The sequence below is a fragment of the Antennarius striatus genome, chromosome 21 (genome assembly GCF_040054535.1).
Source record: "Antennarius striatus isolate MH-2024 chromosome 21, ASM4005453v1, whole genome shotgun sequence".
Lineage (NCBI taxonomy): Eukaryota > Metazoa > Chordata > Actinopteri > Lophiiformes > Antennariidae > Antennarius > Antennarius striatus.
In genome coordinates this window covers 11,428,133-11,445,951 of record NC_090796.1, presented here as the reverse complement: position 1 = coordinate 11,445,951, position 17,819 = coordinate 11,428,133, and the positions used below count along the sequence as shown (strand labels likewise).

Genomic DNA, 17,819 nt, shown 5'->3' with positions numbered 1-17,819 from the left:
CTGCATCAAATCAAGTTTTGGACTCACATTTTTATCCTGAAATTTTCAGTGAAATTCTGATTTCACTTATTCATCATTCACTAATCCTCACATTACAATGGCTGCTGCATGAACGGCAAATTGTTGCTGATAAGGACTGCTTAATTTGAGGACATTTTATCATGTCTGTTGTCCACATCTCTGAAAAGGGAGAAGAGGCAAATTACATCACAATCACAAAACTGGCAGGCAGGAGTGCTTTGAAATTCCTGGCACAATGAAGTCTTAAGACCACATGTCACCTCCAGAGATGTCACCTCTCTTTGACATGCCAGAAGTGCACAGAGGGTGTGATGATTCTCTTATGTTTGAAGGACTGGGCCAAAAAGCGCTGTTTAAATGTCTTCTTGGGAGAGTTGAAGGGGCTTTTCTTTGACCATGCATCCTGAAATCCAACTGAAATTATGATCAGTCATTGTGTGAATTGCGAACCATGAATAAAAAATCTTCAGAGATTGTCGCACTAAGTAGGTTTAGCCTGCCTTCAAAAGCTGTATAATATACTAAATGGTGAATAGTCCTCAAGCTTTTTTCCAGAAGTGTCTTCATTAAACAAGTTTATCATTGCATATATTGAGGATGAAAGTATCTTCTTGACTATTTTCTGTATGTCCTTGTTCGGATTCCGGCTGATGGTGAAGAGAGAAAACAAGCAGTCTGAAAGCTGCAGCAACGAGAACAAAGCTCTTTTTATCAAGCTTATTGTTTGAGGAGAATGGTGTTAATGTCTGGAATTTCCTATTTCAGTTGAACCTTTCATTGAAACCATTTTTTACAGGATCAACTGCTTCTATGACCCGCTTCTTCCATTTGGACCAGGATGCGATGCTGGTTCTGAACAAAACTAGCATTTAGGTTTGAATTCATTCCATTTTTTTCCAAACTGTGACAAAACTGTTCAGATGAAAACGGCATGAACAACACATGGGTCACACATCGACAAATGAGTGAAGGAAATATTGAACTAAACAGCTGATGCCAAAATGCATTGATTCATTTGCAGGTTCCAAATTCAGAGATGACGCATCAATACAGTGCACAAAATACAGTTGTTATTTTTTTTATTTTCTGGCATGTTGTCCATTTTTTAAAATACATTGAAGAATACCGATATGCAGTTTATCATCTTTTTTCCCCACAGTCAAGGATAATTGATTCCTGCGTAACGGTACAGTTATGAGATTACTGGAGAAATCCAAATTATAAACACGTCTATTATTAGCATATGATCCTAATGTAATGCATCATAATGGTCATTTTGCAACAAAAAGACAATGCCCACGTAGCCCTTAAAGGACCTTGAAACATGAATTGCATCAAGTAAAATCACAGGAAAAGTGCCGTTACGAAGGAATCTGTTAAATACAAAACAAAATATTAACACAGATGATCTTTTCACAAGTGTAACAAAAGACGATTTTTATAGATATAATAGTAACAGGTGACAATGTCTAAACAAACAAAAAAACAAAAGTAATCTCTTGCCAATGTCATGAAAAACTTGACAAATACATGAACTCTCAAGAGATAAGAGAAAAGAAGAGTCACATTTGTTCCAACAAGACACTGTACAGCTCAGGGTGGAGATGCGGGCTAAAAATGGTCAACTGCTGTTAAAATTCTGCAGATCCCCCCCCCAACCCCTCACTTCTCCTTGGGAGTTTATGGAAAGCCAAGGCATTATAAAAGGTAACGTTTCTCCTTGTACTCAAAGATCGGAATAAAGTTGTAGCTTGAAAGAACTCTTTAAAAAAAACTTAGAAAACAAGCAAGTAAACAGCCAGAGGAGCACTATGTCCCTGGTCTTTCATTTTATTATACTGACATTTTTCTCTTACGACACATCCACCCACCACATCAATCCAAGGGCAAGTTCAGAAGCTTTAAGTCCAAAGTGAAAAGCAAAATGATAAACTACAGTAAAGAACTGACCGGAACTTAAAGAGTTTCACTGTCCCTGTAACTTTTTTATACACTGGCAAACATAGCCTAGATTTCTGTAACAAAGAAACTTCCACTGTAAGAATAAAAAGCAAGTGTTTTCCAGTTTTCCATGCTTGGGCTGTGATGACTTGAGTTCTCTGTGCCTACTTTGTCAGCTTTGCAGTCCATTCCCACTTGCTGTCGATAGCGATTGCAGCTTTCTCGCCTCTGCAGCACTTCTATATTTATTCCACAGAAAATACAGACATTAGCTCCAGCTATGTGATGGATATGAGACTCTGCATGTCAAAGCACAATCATCTTCTGATGCAGGGATACGAGTCCTGGCGTAGGGCATAGCTTCACATACGAAAAGGCCAAATGATTTCAGTACATATGGTGAAGGCTGAGTTGAGCCAGCCATTTCAAAAACACTCAGTGTTTTAGCACCACGTTATGCAAGTTGTTGGCCAGCAAAAAAAAAATCCATAGGCAGCATGGGCCGGCGATTTAGAAACCATCTGTTCTACTTCCAAAACAGTTTACGGGAAATAACTTTGTTAAAAACCCACAAAGTACGGGCACCTTTCTTTTTCTCTCAGTTGGATATTGTGACTGAGGCTTCAGAAGGTGTAGATCATCCTCATTAATCATCAATGATCACACAGACTTCCTCTGTAGTTCATGATATGACTGCCCATGCTGAAGGATTTGGCCCAGCAGATAGAAGGAAAAGTTGTTCCAAAAATCGGAGACACTGTTTTTCTGATGAACTGACCGGAGGTCCGTTCATGCAGAGAAGAGCAAAGGGGCAGCAAAGGTTAAAGAAAGGTTGTGCTCTTGGGGCTTGGCAGGTTTCAGTGAATACTTGAGTGGTAGCAGCCGAATGGATTCATCTACACAAAGCCATGTCTCGTCTCTGGACCAAAAGTCCTCGATCTGGGACTGGCGTTTTGGAACGGTGTGACCTCAAGGGGTATAATAAATGGATCCACACATTGACTATCAGACACAGGTGCCTTGGTGTGCAGGAGGAAGGGTTTTTCGGTTCTTTGGAGCCAGGGACTTGTCTTTAAAGTCTGTCGGTTTCTGCTGGGAAATGTCTATGAGCGCGCTGGCAACGATGAGTCCTAAAGAAAGGAGGAAACAGCAAGAAACATGAGGTAACTCGCACTGAATGTGACGGGTTGCATGTGAGATACGTTCATTTCATTTGTATTCTTAGCATCAACTCTGAAACTCTGTCGTCATCTTGAATTTCTACAGCTGACAATTATTTTGTCTGTAACATACAGTCCGGCTCCCTCCTCTGTGCATTGACAGTAGGAATGTTTTTGATCAAACACTGGAAATATTCGTCTTACATTTCATTTGGCTTCTAACTTTTCAAACTTCAGGGTGTTTGAGGAATAGTGATGGTTATCCTGCTGGCTTGAATATTCATTATAACGAAGATCTTTAATTAATCTTTGACATCAAGGGAAATTAAATATGTGAGGGGTGTCATTATACAATATGGCTTCAATTCATCAACTCCATTTGCTCACCCCCCCTGGTGTTTATACACCAGCAAAGTTGTTTTTTTTATCACAACTTTTGGAGAGAAAGTTTCCATATACAACGCTTATAAATGAGACTCCTATTCACTGTAATGTTGCCGAAAGATTTATTCTCATTTCTCAAAATCTCTATATGAAGAAATAAAAGGGCTTTTTTCCACAGCATTATTATAGTTGTACCTAATAATTAGTGAAAGAACACATTTCTGACCGACATTCATGTGTGTTTGAATTTCTTCTATGTCAATTTGTGACACCAAAATCAGATTTACATTTTAATTTTGGCCCCCACTGTTTCATGACCACAGTGGGGTTCACTTTGGGTTGGAAGCAGGCTGAGACCTGATCTGATCGAACCCCAATGGTGATAATGGGTTTAAGTTAATTTAAATGAAAAATATAGACACTGACTGCACGCGGCAAATCTCATAAATTTTCAATCAGATCTATAAAAATATATCAAATACTACTGTTAATTTGTGTGGTGTGTATCTGTGTGTGTGTTACCTGACTGTCCCGGTGGGGGCAAGCCTGAGGGCCCGGAGGGTAGACGCATGAGGACAGTCAACACGCCCGCTTTGCCTCCGGAACACGGCTCCATGGCGACGGGTTTAGGTGCACCCTGTGAAAATAAGTGTTCCAAAAAACCAAACATTTTAACACGTTTTCAGAATCACCAGGAAAGAAATGACACTAGAAATAGAAAATAATTTATTGGTGTACTTAAATTGTACATAATGTATCCAGTGCACATAACACCAGAAGTATGTGTTTGTTAAAAGTTGGGACAAGACTAGATAATCAATGTACTCTACTGGATCAACATGTAAAGATAATTAAAATTATTGACAGTCACTTTTGTCGGTCTTCGTAGTCATTTTCTGCAAAAGCAAACCTGCTGTTGATTTTTCTTTTTCAGACCAACGGCTACTGATTGTACTTGCTGGAGTTACTGCACTTCAAACAAGACAGCCCCCCACCACCACCACCACCACAGACACACACACACACCACCCCCAAATGGTTCGATTGGTCACACATCAAAAACACTTGTGTGTGTCCCCGTCAGACAGCCCACCCACGTGTCGCACAAGTGACCTACCCTCGGAGATAATGGCTGAAAATGCTTGTCTCAAGCACGAAAAACATGTCATCCTGATAATGAATGTCAAGGGTTTCACAGCGTGGTTCAGGTGAGGGGATGGAAATTGGGGAATAATAATATGTCTGAAAAGCACTGACTTTTTTTTTTACCCTATGTGTCTGCATGCATTTACAAAAAGGAGATGAGGGAAAATCGTATAACAAAATATAAACACAAGAACTGAAACAAAGAAGAATCGGGCCCAGGGTACAATAATTTTTACCACATTCAACTTTAATGGATGATATATTTCACCTGGTGCAAACAATGAAAAGGAAAAAAAATATGTAAATTTGTGTTTCATTTGTCTGTTTAAAATATAAAACTGACACTGACAAAGATGAGGAAAGAGTGACCCGCTATGCTGGAAATCATTAATTCATTCATAGACTAGTTCTGCATGAAAAATGGAGGTTAAAATCTGTTTTAACTCATTTTGGGAAGAAGTCTACACAGCTGAAAAAAAGCTGAGAGACAGGCTACCAAATACTTGATGTGAAAGGTCATCAGAACCTTTAAGAACTGTGGGGTAGAATTTAATAAATAAATCAGTGGTACGAAGTCCAACATTTATATTGCTTTTGAACAGTATAACTGTATTTAAAATAAAAGACAACTCAAAATGATTAAAATCCTCCCTGTTTCATTTACAAATAATGTATGCATTATACAGTAGTTTTAAAAAGCAAAACTTAAAACTAGGGCTCAGTTCAGAGGAAACGCATCCTCATTGTCCTACAGGCCTGAAGTATCATAATAACTGTAAATGGTTAGGTTGTTTTACATCTAATTCTCAGATTTATCTAAAAGCACCTTGTAAAAGCAAACAAATGAAGGTAAAAAAATTCAAAAACACGAATACTGTGCATATAAAATATTTATCTGGAGAATGATTCTTTATGTCTGATGTTACTCAGGACACGAGATGGCAACACAATATCCACGTGCATCATTTAAGTGCAGCAATGATGGAGGAGCACATCTAACTCTGACATACAATGGGAATTAAATCAGCTATTTCAGTCAGCTATTTCAGGAGCAATTAAATGACGCTGCTAATGGATAGCTATACGGGCCCCAGTGAGAGAGTAACATTAGCCTATTTTTGATCAAAGCTGATTGTACTGCAAGCTACACTGGCATGGATGACTGGCTCAAACGCTGTTACAGCCATTGGAATACAAACGTGTAACACTTTCTTGTTTGTGTTTCACCGCTGTGTAATATGTGCACAAATAATGATGTAAAGAAATCCAAACTGCTTTTAAATGAGATGGGGCCTAGTTTGGCCACCTTGACATTTCAGTCTGAGGATTAACATGAGTCTTTAGGTCCACAACAACAGTTTTGGTCCAGGCTGAAGAATCTCTATAGAAAAGGCTGGAGATGAATATTTGTACCACTGCAAAGCAAGAGATTCCTTGTTTTACAATGAGATGTGAAGCTTGTTTTCTGTCAAACTACTTTGCAGACAGCTCTTTTTTTTTTGCAGACAGCACCATTTACCTGTCACCAGAAAGAGATAGGGACTCTTTGGAAACTTCTTTCTTGCACTTGTTAAGCTGTACATATGAGCGACTGGCTTAATAAAAAGAAAGTGCTCTGTGTTCCATCTGTCACCACACCAATCCAAAGACCTTAAGCTTTAACTGTAGACATGAAATATACAGCGCTGTCTCGATCACTGCACGCTTGACTGTTGTATTGAAAGCACCTCACCTACTCAAAATGTCAATACTCTTATTAACAATATAAAAATTAGTAATATAATCAGTAGATGCGTTATTGCTGCTGAATTAGAGGCAAAATGTGATTTATTCCAATCATGTTTCAATTAAATGACCAATGCCGCCATTTATGAAAGAGAGTAGTTCCATCCAACAGCATTTGCTGCATGCTGAAGCTATAACACAATTGGGAAGATATATAAATAATTGTTTGCATGAAAGGCAGCAATAACAGCAGAGTTTAAATTATTATTGCTCTCTCATTTTCTCTGTGAAATGTTTATATCAATTTGGGATAACAGGTATATTCCTGCATTGCAAAGAAAAAAAATTATTAGCATTAATTTATTATTTCATTCAATTTAAATGATAAGGTTTCATTTTTCTGTCAGGGCTGTCGCTGCAAATCGCTGTCTTCGTTTTCATATCTTCACTCGACCTCCATCTCTACTATGCATTAATCAGGTGTGAGGAATATATTATGGCCATTCATCGCCATCCAAGCACAAACATGTGTACACACATACACATGCGACGCATCTCCTTTCCTTATCACTTTCTGACAGCTGTCATCCATCACACTAGCGGTGTGTTAGCAGTTCCATATGTTGGATGCCAGGCATAGTGAAAAGAGACATCTGTGACACCGAGGCCTCGGCTACAAGAGTTCTGGACCAGATTGTCTCTTTCTGTCCAACAGCTGCAGACATTATGGTCACTAAAAGCAAAGTTCATCTCTCGAGGGTTTAAACAGAACAAAAATAGAAGAACCGGGCAAAAATCTGTTGTGAGTTTTTCCCAGATCACATGAAGTGTCTGCAAAGTTTCAGTGGCAGAGAGCTGGTACTAACTAATGCAGTGTGAGCAGTGTCGACAGTACAATCACAGAATAAAGTCTGTTCTCTCTACCAGCTGCGTCAGCGATTACTGCAGTTCTAATGTCAAGAGATGCAGCTTTTTCTCTGGAAATGTATTTTAAGCAAACATAAGACTTTCAAACTGATTTGTCCAGTAGATTATATATGTTTTTATACAGGAAATTATTGTACATATGAATAAGTTAAAGCTTACTGCTACTTAAAAGGCAGTTTTTTAAAAAAGTGCTTGTTTCTCTGCACTGTAGCCAAATAGGGGGATTGTTGGGAATCTGTAGAATATAGACAAATAAAATTTGGTTTCACTGAATATGCCATAATTTGGGCAAAGTCATTGAATGGGTAGGTGACAGAAAAGAGTAAATAGGCTTAAAAAACAAACAAACGAGAAGCAGTGACGGACGTGTGGCATCAGTGTCCTCTGACATCAACAAATATTTTCAAAATAAAGTGATGCCAGATGCTAACCAATTAACCTTTATAAAACAAAATTAGGATCGTTTCACATGGTTCACCTTCAACTGCTGCCAAGTCATGTGATTCCGAGCTGCAAACAGTCCAACACAGGGATCTTCCAATTTGAACCCATGTAGATGTCCCATGTCTCCAAAAAACAAAACTGCCAAGGGCTGTTGGAGTACAGTTCCACACTCAAGATCTTAACACTGGATAAGACAACTATACATCTGGAATAAAATGTGATTTGTCACCAGTCATACAGAACTGGAAAACCAGGAATAGAATTTGTGATCCCAAATCAATGGGGAGGTAGTGTGACGCTTGGGTGTATTATTCTATGCTTACCGTAATTGATTGAGAGACAATCTGAGGAATTAAAATATTGTGCGTAACAAGAGAGTACCTTATGTTTTGGTGCAGAAAAGGGGTGTGAGGGAGTGGGGATCGGGCTGGAATAAATGGGCACACACTGATATGTAAATAATCAACATTTTAATCACTTTCTGTCTATTCAGATTCAGATTTTTCTTACTGCTTTAAAGTGCAAGCTGAGAGCTAAGCAGAGCTGCTTTTTTCTTCTTTTGTTAATGATATTGCCCTTCACAATACCATAATGCATAGTGAATACCACTCACTGTGCATTAAGCTAGACTAATAGCTATTGTATGGGTTCTTTGCCGGTTGCCACAGTGATTTTGTTTCTCTCAACAGCAGGTGTGTCAGCCGAGGCCGAGGAAACACTGTTGGTCCTCCAATGTCAATTTCAGAAAGTGGAGGCCAATTCAGATTAAAGACACAATTTTTTTCTTGGCTGTGCTTTGTGTCAGGATTTCTACATGAATGGGAGGTAGTCGCCTCATTAGCATAAATAGACGGAGCAGTAAATTCACAGTTGAGAAAATTTCACACAAACAAACCTTTCACAATGTCGTCATCAGGACATAATCAAACATAAGAGACTTTTTTGTTTTAACATCAATTACAAATTCATTGTAGCAGCTTTGTAGCTGTGAATGCAAAGAGCAACTAATACAAAGAGGAGACTGTACGGGATGAGTACTGTACCACAAGTACGCATGAGATGATAGAAGACTTTACAAATATAAGCTCACTTGAATCACATTCATGTGTGAGGAGAATGATATTAAGAGAACACCCTTTAAGTTAAGTTAATCACGAAACCTGTTTGTTTTATACTGTTGATACTGTATATTTGTAACACCACAATTTTTATTAACAGCATACATAGTGTAATTATTTATTTATCATGTACAGTATGTGTGCAAGCAAGAGACAATGACTTACGTCGACCATAGGCTGCAACAGTTCTGTTTGTTCTCCCCTGGCTTCCAACGCCACAGCAACTGAGGCAAAGGGACGACTGGCCATCTGTTGACGTTCTCTCATCAGTTGCTGAAACATCACAAAAAATACCTATATGGAATATGTACTGTAGAATTGAATGGAATTGAACTGAATGGAATACAAAATATGCTCCTTGTTCTTGCAGTGTAAAATATTATTCTATTACATTTATAAAATATAATACACAAGTGGTATCAAAAACACAATTTAGTATGATGAAAACTACAAAATTAACAGCATTATGACCTAAATACTAAGTCAGTTAAGACCAAATGATAAGCCTACAACTGATATTTACTGTATTTTATCCCCATTAATTCAGTATACCACTGAGAAATATGCAAATAATTCTATTAAAACATTATTTACAGAAATGCTGCCCTAATTCTGTTGCTTCAACAAAAAGAAAATAGCCTCACTTGTTCCCCTATAATCAATATTGTAAAACAACTAGCATTACACTTTAATCAGCAACGCAGTGTCTGATCAATATCAAAACAGGCCAGCATTTCAGTGTCAAGGACATCACTGATTGATATTGGATTTGTGATGAGCCTAAGTGTGCTGCATTAAGATCTAATTGTACTTTGGATTGCTAAGCACATCAAGCGACCATGATGATTGGCCACATAACCTGCCCTTCCTTTGCAGTTCTTGGAAGTCCAAGAAATACGCCTCTGTCAAACTGCATGTGACTTTTCTACGGATTTAAGCAAAGTGGCTGAATGGCATAAACCTACATTTAATTGTCATCATAATTAAACAACACAAAGAATACTTAACTCAACAACATAATAGAAAGGATGAAGCTTTTTCTTTGTTTTCATCTTACAAAACATTTATTTTAAAAATCCTGGATTGTGAATTTAAGTTTTTGCAAAGCCTATGTATTTATTGAGCACTTATTTAAAACCTCTTAAATAGACATACTGTATTGGAAAAAAAAATAAGCCACAACCAGTGAAGCGTTTTCGATTACTGCAGATATCAGCTTGAGAAACTAGTTAGCTACAGCTGATCAAATCTGTCATGGAGGGTAGCAGAAATGTGCCCTTGGTTTAAATCCTGAAATTCTCTTGTCCAGACCCCACCTTCACTCTGAATATAGTTAAGTATTCAGCCTATAATAACCTGACTATTAATGAGCACTATTCACATCAAGTCTGGTGAAGCTGATAGCATTGTATAAATGAACAAGTGGGCAAAAAACTCTTTGAATCAATGTTTTGGGATATCAAAGACTCCATCTATGAGATGGTTTTGCAAAAGTAGTATGTCAGGCCATTGTATTCATTTTTTACACTGGTGTAGTTTTGTTAAGGGCATGCACAAAAATGAAAAGGGATCAAAATTGTGGTATTCAACTGATATGTCAAAAACTTCGGTTAGATATTTTTGAGATGGCAATGACTCACTAGGAGTTACACAGGCAATGCTTCGAGCAAAGCTTCAATTATCTGCAGCTTTTTGTTGAGCTTAAATTAAAGAAAAAAAGACATACACGTACACACACACACACACTTCAAACACGCACACGCACACACATTAGCTGAAATCATCATGTTCTCTAATATAGCTGATGTTTTATAAACCTATCAAATAAATGTATTCTGACTGGTGTGAAGGCCCCGAAATGCCTAGCAACAAATCTTCCAGTTTAATCTAATAAAGTGCAAATTATATTCACAAATTGATTGAATTGAATCTATAGATTTAAAAAGGTGATAATTAATATTATGTAATGTTCCAACCACTGACAACTATGTGGGGAAAAATTAAATCGATGATGTGCTTCTCACAAAGCAAAATGGAAGCATGTACTTTTAACATTCAACTAGTCTTCTGTGCAGACTAACTCAGACAAAGAGTGAACGGGAGAAAAGTTTGAGTCAATAACAACTGCCTTTTTGAATCACACCGAAAACATTCCCTGGGGGGGGGGGGGGCTGCCTTACGAAATTGAGATTGATCACATGATTGATTTTCTTTTTTATGGCCAGTGTTATATTGTTGTACATCTCTACTATTAAACATTAAACCAGCCACACCACACCTACAGATTTGAGCCGCTGGGCCACCACAGGTCAGAATGAAAAATTTTGCCCTTTTCGAAAAGATAAAAACAGGATGGAGGGCCCAGCGGGCTGTTACAAAACAAGAAAACAGCTCACAGCCTATTACGGTTTCCAACACAAATGCTTCAAATCCAACAACATTCATCCTAAATGTCAGATAATGGTAATGCAATTTATCATGTTGCAGAATTCATTTTAAGCAAGAAAGTGTGAGGTGTGAGCAGAAGCAGGAAGGTGCTTTGCTCTGTGTCCAGCACAATAATCAAGAATGTCCGATCATTATAGCCTGGTATAACTCAAAAAAGGATTCTAGGAATGCAGTTAAAGACAAAACGCAGGCGCAAATTCTGTAAAATCGAGCGACGTTTGTGCTAAGAGGTGTTGTTCTTGTCAAGAATACAAGCTGGAGCCATTCATGGTTGTGATAAGGGGTGGATGTGCAGCGTCTTGCTTTGCAATTTGATTAATTTGGCAAGTGAGTGTATGAATTATCCATCTTGAGGATACTGCATTTTGTTCCCTTCATTGCATTCTGCAAAAGGGTAAGTGTCATCCCGCCTTTGAGCATATTCTGCACCTAAGCAGGTCACTTTGTCCTTCTCAAAAGGTCATTGGTTGTATCTGCGGGTGCTGTCCTAGAAAATACTAAAAACTTAAATTATATACATACTAAAAAAAAATATTGTAACACAAATCCTTAAATTATGTTCTCATTTATTCATCTGATATCATCTAATTCAGTTTGCAGTCAGTGAAAAATGTGTTTTCTGGGGATGGTGTTTGTTTTTCACTACCTAGCTGCGTGCAGATGCATGCTTTTACAATGTGACACACACACAGCGATGAAAGGATCACAAATTGAAGACAGAACTGAACACCTCACACCGATATGAAGCTGGTTTCGCAAGGCCATATTGTACGAGCCGATATAGTAAGAATCAATTAGGGACCAAAGTTAATTTAGGTCAACGGCAACATAAATTGTGAAATGAATATGAAATATTTATTAAATCACAGCTTACTTTATTGCTATCAGTATGTGTTACTTGCATGAACTCCTGATCACTGTCACATTCCATCCTCTCCAAATTTAGAGGAAATTACTGAAGTGCACACCTAAACTTAACAAGGACCAATCAAGGTGACCAGGGGTTTAAGAGTGGGATAAGCTCATTATAGCAATCAATGTCTGGTGCTCTTCAAGGAAAGAACACAATGTGACTACACCAAGTCTGCTAAAGGGCATATGAGCAGTATGAGTTGAGTAATCTGTTTCTTTTAACTGGGAAATTAGACTATCAACCGGGAAAAAAAAAATTGGTGTATACCAGGCAAAAGTCCAGGGCTACCCACAATAAGATTACTGTATATCCACCAAACAAATATGTAACTGGTTGATAGATCCTAAATTGATTGCTGATGAGTCTTCAAAGTCGTGGATTTAGTTATTAAACCATTCTTCCCAGGGCTGTTTGCAGACAGATTCCCACTAATGCATACAAACTAAAAGCAAAGTAAATGTTTTGCCTCACTTTACAATATGTCATGCAAATCTCATGTAATCATTAGCATTTACTTGCATCATTCATCTAATAGCTCTTAATTTGCTAGACAAATTACAGCCCTGTTCATATAGAAGAGATAAGGAACTAAGGTACATTTGTGACATAAAATCATACACAACTTATATCCTTAGCATCCACAAAAGCGAGTGAATCAATGGTATTCTGACATATACTGAAAACATTTTTTAACTGCAATTAAATAACATGTCTAAGTGCTTTTAGAGTGCCAGTAAAACATTGTTCCTGAGCATGGTGGTCTGAATACATGTGCGTTACAAGCAGGTGCAGCTTGTGTCTGTGTGTTTGTGTGAGTGTACGAGAGAGATAAAAACACAGGAACTGCATTAGATACATTCACATGTTTGTGTGTAAAACATCTCCGCTTCACAGTGTTGTGAAATGTCAGCACTCCCTCCCATCTACCCCTTCCCCCCACAGGTATGCTCAAAGAGGTCAACCACCGCCGCCTCTGTGACATTTACAGCTGTTGTCTTTTCATCCCCTTTTCCCCACTGTGGACCCAATCACCTGTACTCAATTAAAATTATTTTAATACAACAGCTGCACCTTTGGTACCAAAGTTCTTTCAAGTCCTGACAAAAACAGAAAGCCCTTCACCAATTAATGAATTCGTGCGATGAAACAACAGCTCAGTGTGAATAACTGGAAATTCTGTAACCAGCATAAGGCACCTCAATTCTCTAACTCGAAGAGGCCTCTAAGGCTGCGTTCAGACTGGCACTCGAAATTTGATTTTTAGCACAAGTAGATGTCTCTTTTTCAGTCTGAACAGTCACATCCAACATAAATTCCAATTTTTCCAAGACGGATTGAAACCACTTTCGGGAGGTAGTTTCAAATCGCTTTTGGACAGATGTGTCTCAGTCTAAACAGCTCCAAACACACCGATCAGTGTTGACTGTCTGTGACGTCATCCTACGTGATGCAAGAGCCAATGAGGACACCTCCGCCCCGAAGTCGTTGCTACAGCAACCTGTCAGATTGGCCAATAATGTGGCAGAGCAAGATCTCATTTGGACACTTGCAAAAAACAGTGTGGACAGTCAGCCCTAAAAATCGGATATGAAAGGGAATCTGATTGGAATCTGATTTGTCTGCATTCTGAACACAGCCTACGGCTTAGAGGACTTGTTTCTGTAACAATAGTTCATTTTTAAATTAAAAATTAACAATAGTTCAAGTAATACTCACATCAGCTATACTTTAATGAAAATCTTACATTACAACAAGAAAGTGGTTTAAATTGCTCTTTTAGACCCAGTGTAGTCCAGATGTACAAATATAGATTTCAATTAACAAGTTGCTAACATTTGTACCACACATTCACGTGGCATCTGGCTCGATCAGTGCCTTATATGGCCCTTTTTATCTCAAGTGGCCTCATTAAGAATCATTTAGGCAATGTCCTCATGTCAGATGGAGGCTTGTGAGTATTAGATGGCTTTGCGCTGAAATCCCTCTATTCCATATTTGGACAAATCTTGTAAGGCTGTCCTAGGCCCTTTCAAATTAACTGGGCACAATTCTTGGTCAAGAGCCAATCATTTCAACAATGAACAAGATTGGCAAAAACCAATTCAGTTTATCTAATACCATTTAAGACCTGGTATTGTCACAAAACAAGTGAGCAATCAGAAATTACACTAAAACTCTCTACATTATGCTTTACACATTTATAGTAATGGGCTGCGGCAGTTTTGATAAAGCTACTTGTTTTAACTTGAATCTCACATCCTCCAATTTTTCCTTGTCAAATTATGGCAAAAAAAACTTATTTGGCCCTGAAGGCTAACTCCAGGGACATTGCTGGAAGCAAATCAGATTGTGTGCAGCCATAAATACTCAAACCATCTTTTTTGCACATAGACTATGAACTCTGAGGTTAAAAAAATGGTAGAGATTAACAATAATAACAAAAACATTGCTGGAGACATTTCTATGTCAACATTACCGCAGACCAATAGAAAGAATCATAGGGTCAGTATATAAATGACCAAATCCAAAGTTAGCTGATCAGATAAATAACCAAAAAAACTGAATAATACTATTTAATCTCTCTTAAACAACTTTGCTTTTCACCCTTGAAGCCAACAAATAATAATAGCAAATAATATATATACTATACGATAATAATCCCAGTGTGTAACTCACAATTTCATGACTTCACATTCAGATCTATGAGGACAGTGTTCAATCTGATGCTTCTTTATGGACAGGAAGTTTTGTCATGTCCTTTTACTAAATGACACCACTCAGATAATCTGCACTCACATACTGGGCAAAAATAAATAAAAAATACACAGCAAATGTATTAGATGATGACAAATCAACATTGAAAAGATGAACTCGTTTGTCATCCGCAAAAAAAATTTCCGACTATCTCCTAGGTTCATTACAATCCAACAAGTGTTTTGTTTGTCTAGTGGCATTTTTTTAATATAAAATAAAGAATTGGAGACTATTTTTATCAGTCAGCTGAAGGGGAGCAACAAACAGATGATATGAATGCCAAGATCAGATAGGAAAAGTGATCAGAATTTCAATGATGCAAGCCCATCTGCCTGCATTAATTTTTATTGACTTTAATTCTTTGGATAGGACTGATTCGCTGCCATGGTAGCTATCAGTCTTGTTTATTTTCATATATCAATTACAGGACATAAAATTTAGATCCCATGATTGTCAATGTCATCCCCAAAGGGAAAATAACTTGTGTGAGCTTCATTACTAGACTGTGAATCATCAGGATGGATGTGAATCGTATTAAACTTCAAATTATTTGAGTATGAAACATCAAGGAGAATACAAGATTCACTTTGAAGAGGTGGTTGTTTGTACAGAAACCAGCAACAGTCACATATGGATTGGTTTAAAGGACAGTGAGCTACATCACCTTCCCCACCCTTCGTTTTAATGTCTGCTGTCAATCATTTAATTTTTCACCCTGTTTGATCATCATCTTAGTCAATTCATACTCAGACGGACTGTCGATGTTTCATTCTACCCTCTTTTACTTCAGTAACTCCACTGGTCTCAACTTTAATTCACATGAATAATCATCACCATTACAGTACTCTTTAACCATAATAATTTTTGGTCTCTCTCATTCTCACAGCACTTTTCTCAAAGATCTCTCCATTTCATTGGTTGTTAGCCATTATGGTAGCTTCTGATCTTGCCAAATAAAAATGTGCTTGTCTACAATGCTTTTTGGAGGACTATCTCGATTCAGTATGTTGAGTAGTGATACTTGACTTACTTCTCGCCGTCTTGAAGCCCAACAGGTCTGCTTGATCTTCCACACAACTGCAGCCACCAGGAGTAGTGATAAAAAGCAACTGGAAAAGGGGAAAGGAAAAAATAGCAAGTGAGAGGACTAAAAGAAATCTAAAATGTCATATTCCCTCTCTCCTTGGACAGTTATCCTAAACAATAATCCAAATTCCAGGGATAATCTAATAAGGTTATCCACACTATAATTGGCTGACTATAGACACCAAGAGAAGCTGATGAAAACCTGACAAATTGGAAAAAGTGGACAAATTGAACATCAAAATTGATTTATTTCAGTTAAGCAAGTGTCCGATCATTTCCAGTAGAAATTCTCCAGAAACAACCTTGTTCCTTACATGTAGCAACAAAAAAAGTGTAGAAAACGATAAATGAGCACTGTTCTTCAGGGACATGCCACATTTTCAAAAATGGACAGCTTGTTACATTTCACCACAGACCCATGACAGGCTCCGATTTCTCGGGTCCATTTGTTAGACATTTAAGCTTGAATGGGCTTTCAATTTGCCTGCCTCACCTAGTAAATCCAATCACAAGGATCTGTGTAGAACTCAATAACACCTGTGCAAACTGTGACATAGGAACGCTTCTGAAACACAGTTGAAGGTAGAAGGCAGGCTACGAAAGAAAACAAATGGAACCAGCATTAAAGTGTTCAGTGATTGGAAAGCTCTGTGCTTCAAACATCTTGTTATCGCACACAGAATTTATTTTAGAGATACACAAGCTGGTAAACCTTTCATTCTTTTAGAAGTATTTGCAGCATCTTAGACACTTTGGAGATAATAGTGAATGAAGGACATTGTTGTGTGGGCTTCAGTGACATTTTCATGTAACAGAAGTCACAGAAATCCTTATATGGATCTTTGGCTTTCATTGTCAGCCTTTGTGGCTATAAGGAAACTTGAATCCTTGTTTATTTAGCCATTCTGATCTCTTTATGGACTGTGATGCTGCAGTGGTCACTCAATGTGTAAAGTGAGACAAACGAGGCAACACTGCATCCATTTAATTATTGTACATACAAAAAGGCTAAAGTTACAATGGAAAAAAATCTGTAGCTATGTTCTACAAGCAGTTAATTCAATAGAACATCTCAACTATATCTTCTAGAGTACATAAATTACAGTTATCATATATAAACCTAATCTTCCTTAAAACGACAGTAGGAGAAAACAGGGCTTTTTCATGGGGGCCCTGTAGGGTGATTTAATATTTTGTTATCAGGCTGATTGTGTTTCCCGCAAAAGAGCCTGAAAATAAGTTTCTTAGTGTATGACCTGGTGAATGGAGCGCTTACTGTTTCAGAGCACTTGAGTGTGCCAAACATCACCAGTCATGTGGTTTTTCCATGTCTGAAGCAGGCTACGGAGCAGTGGTTCACATGGAAACGCCCACCGAGTCTGGGACGCGTATCGGAGCATCACAACAAAGCGAACATCACTAACTACTGGTCAAATGTTTTATAACACCCCAATTTTTCAAGAATTTAATTGAAAATGAGCCAGTTAAAGTCTCATTGTAATCCGGAATTAACTTGTAGAACAAATAAAAATTGTAGTTAAAAAAGACATCATGGAATAAATTTAGAAACCAAAATATATTCTTAACTTTCAACTCCTCAAAGTAGCAACCTTTTGTAGATCGAACAGTTGAACATACTCATGGGATTCTTTCTACAATCGACATCAAATATTTGTCAGAAGTTCAGCTGCAAAAGTTCCCATAAATGTGCAGCACTTGCAGGTTGCTTTGCTTTCACTCTTAAACTTTTGA

The 17,819-nt window shown here is 37.8% G+C and overlaps 1 protein-coding gene across 1 annotated transcript in view; it reads right to left on the bottom strand.

Moving 5' to 3' along the window:
- Positions 1-1,089: 1,089 nt before the first annotated feature.
- Positions 1,090-17,819, bottom strand: part of atrnl1b (attractin-like 1b) — a 49,924-nt gene continuing 33,194 nt past the window's right edge. The window contains exons 26-29 of the mRNA XM_068305558.1: positions 16,012-16,090; positions 9,032-9,139; positions 4,029-4,143; positions 1,090-3,092 (exon numbers count right to left, since the gene is read on the bottom strand). Coding sequence (XP_068161659.1) covers positions 2,968-3,092; positions 4,029-4,143; positions 9,032-9,139; positions 16,012-16,090 — 427 coding nt within the window. The 3' untranslated portion in view covers positions 1,090-2,967. The remainder of the gene's footprint in view (positions 3,093-4,028; positions 4,144-9,031; positions 9,140-16,011; positions 16,091-17,819) is intronic.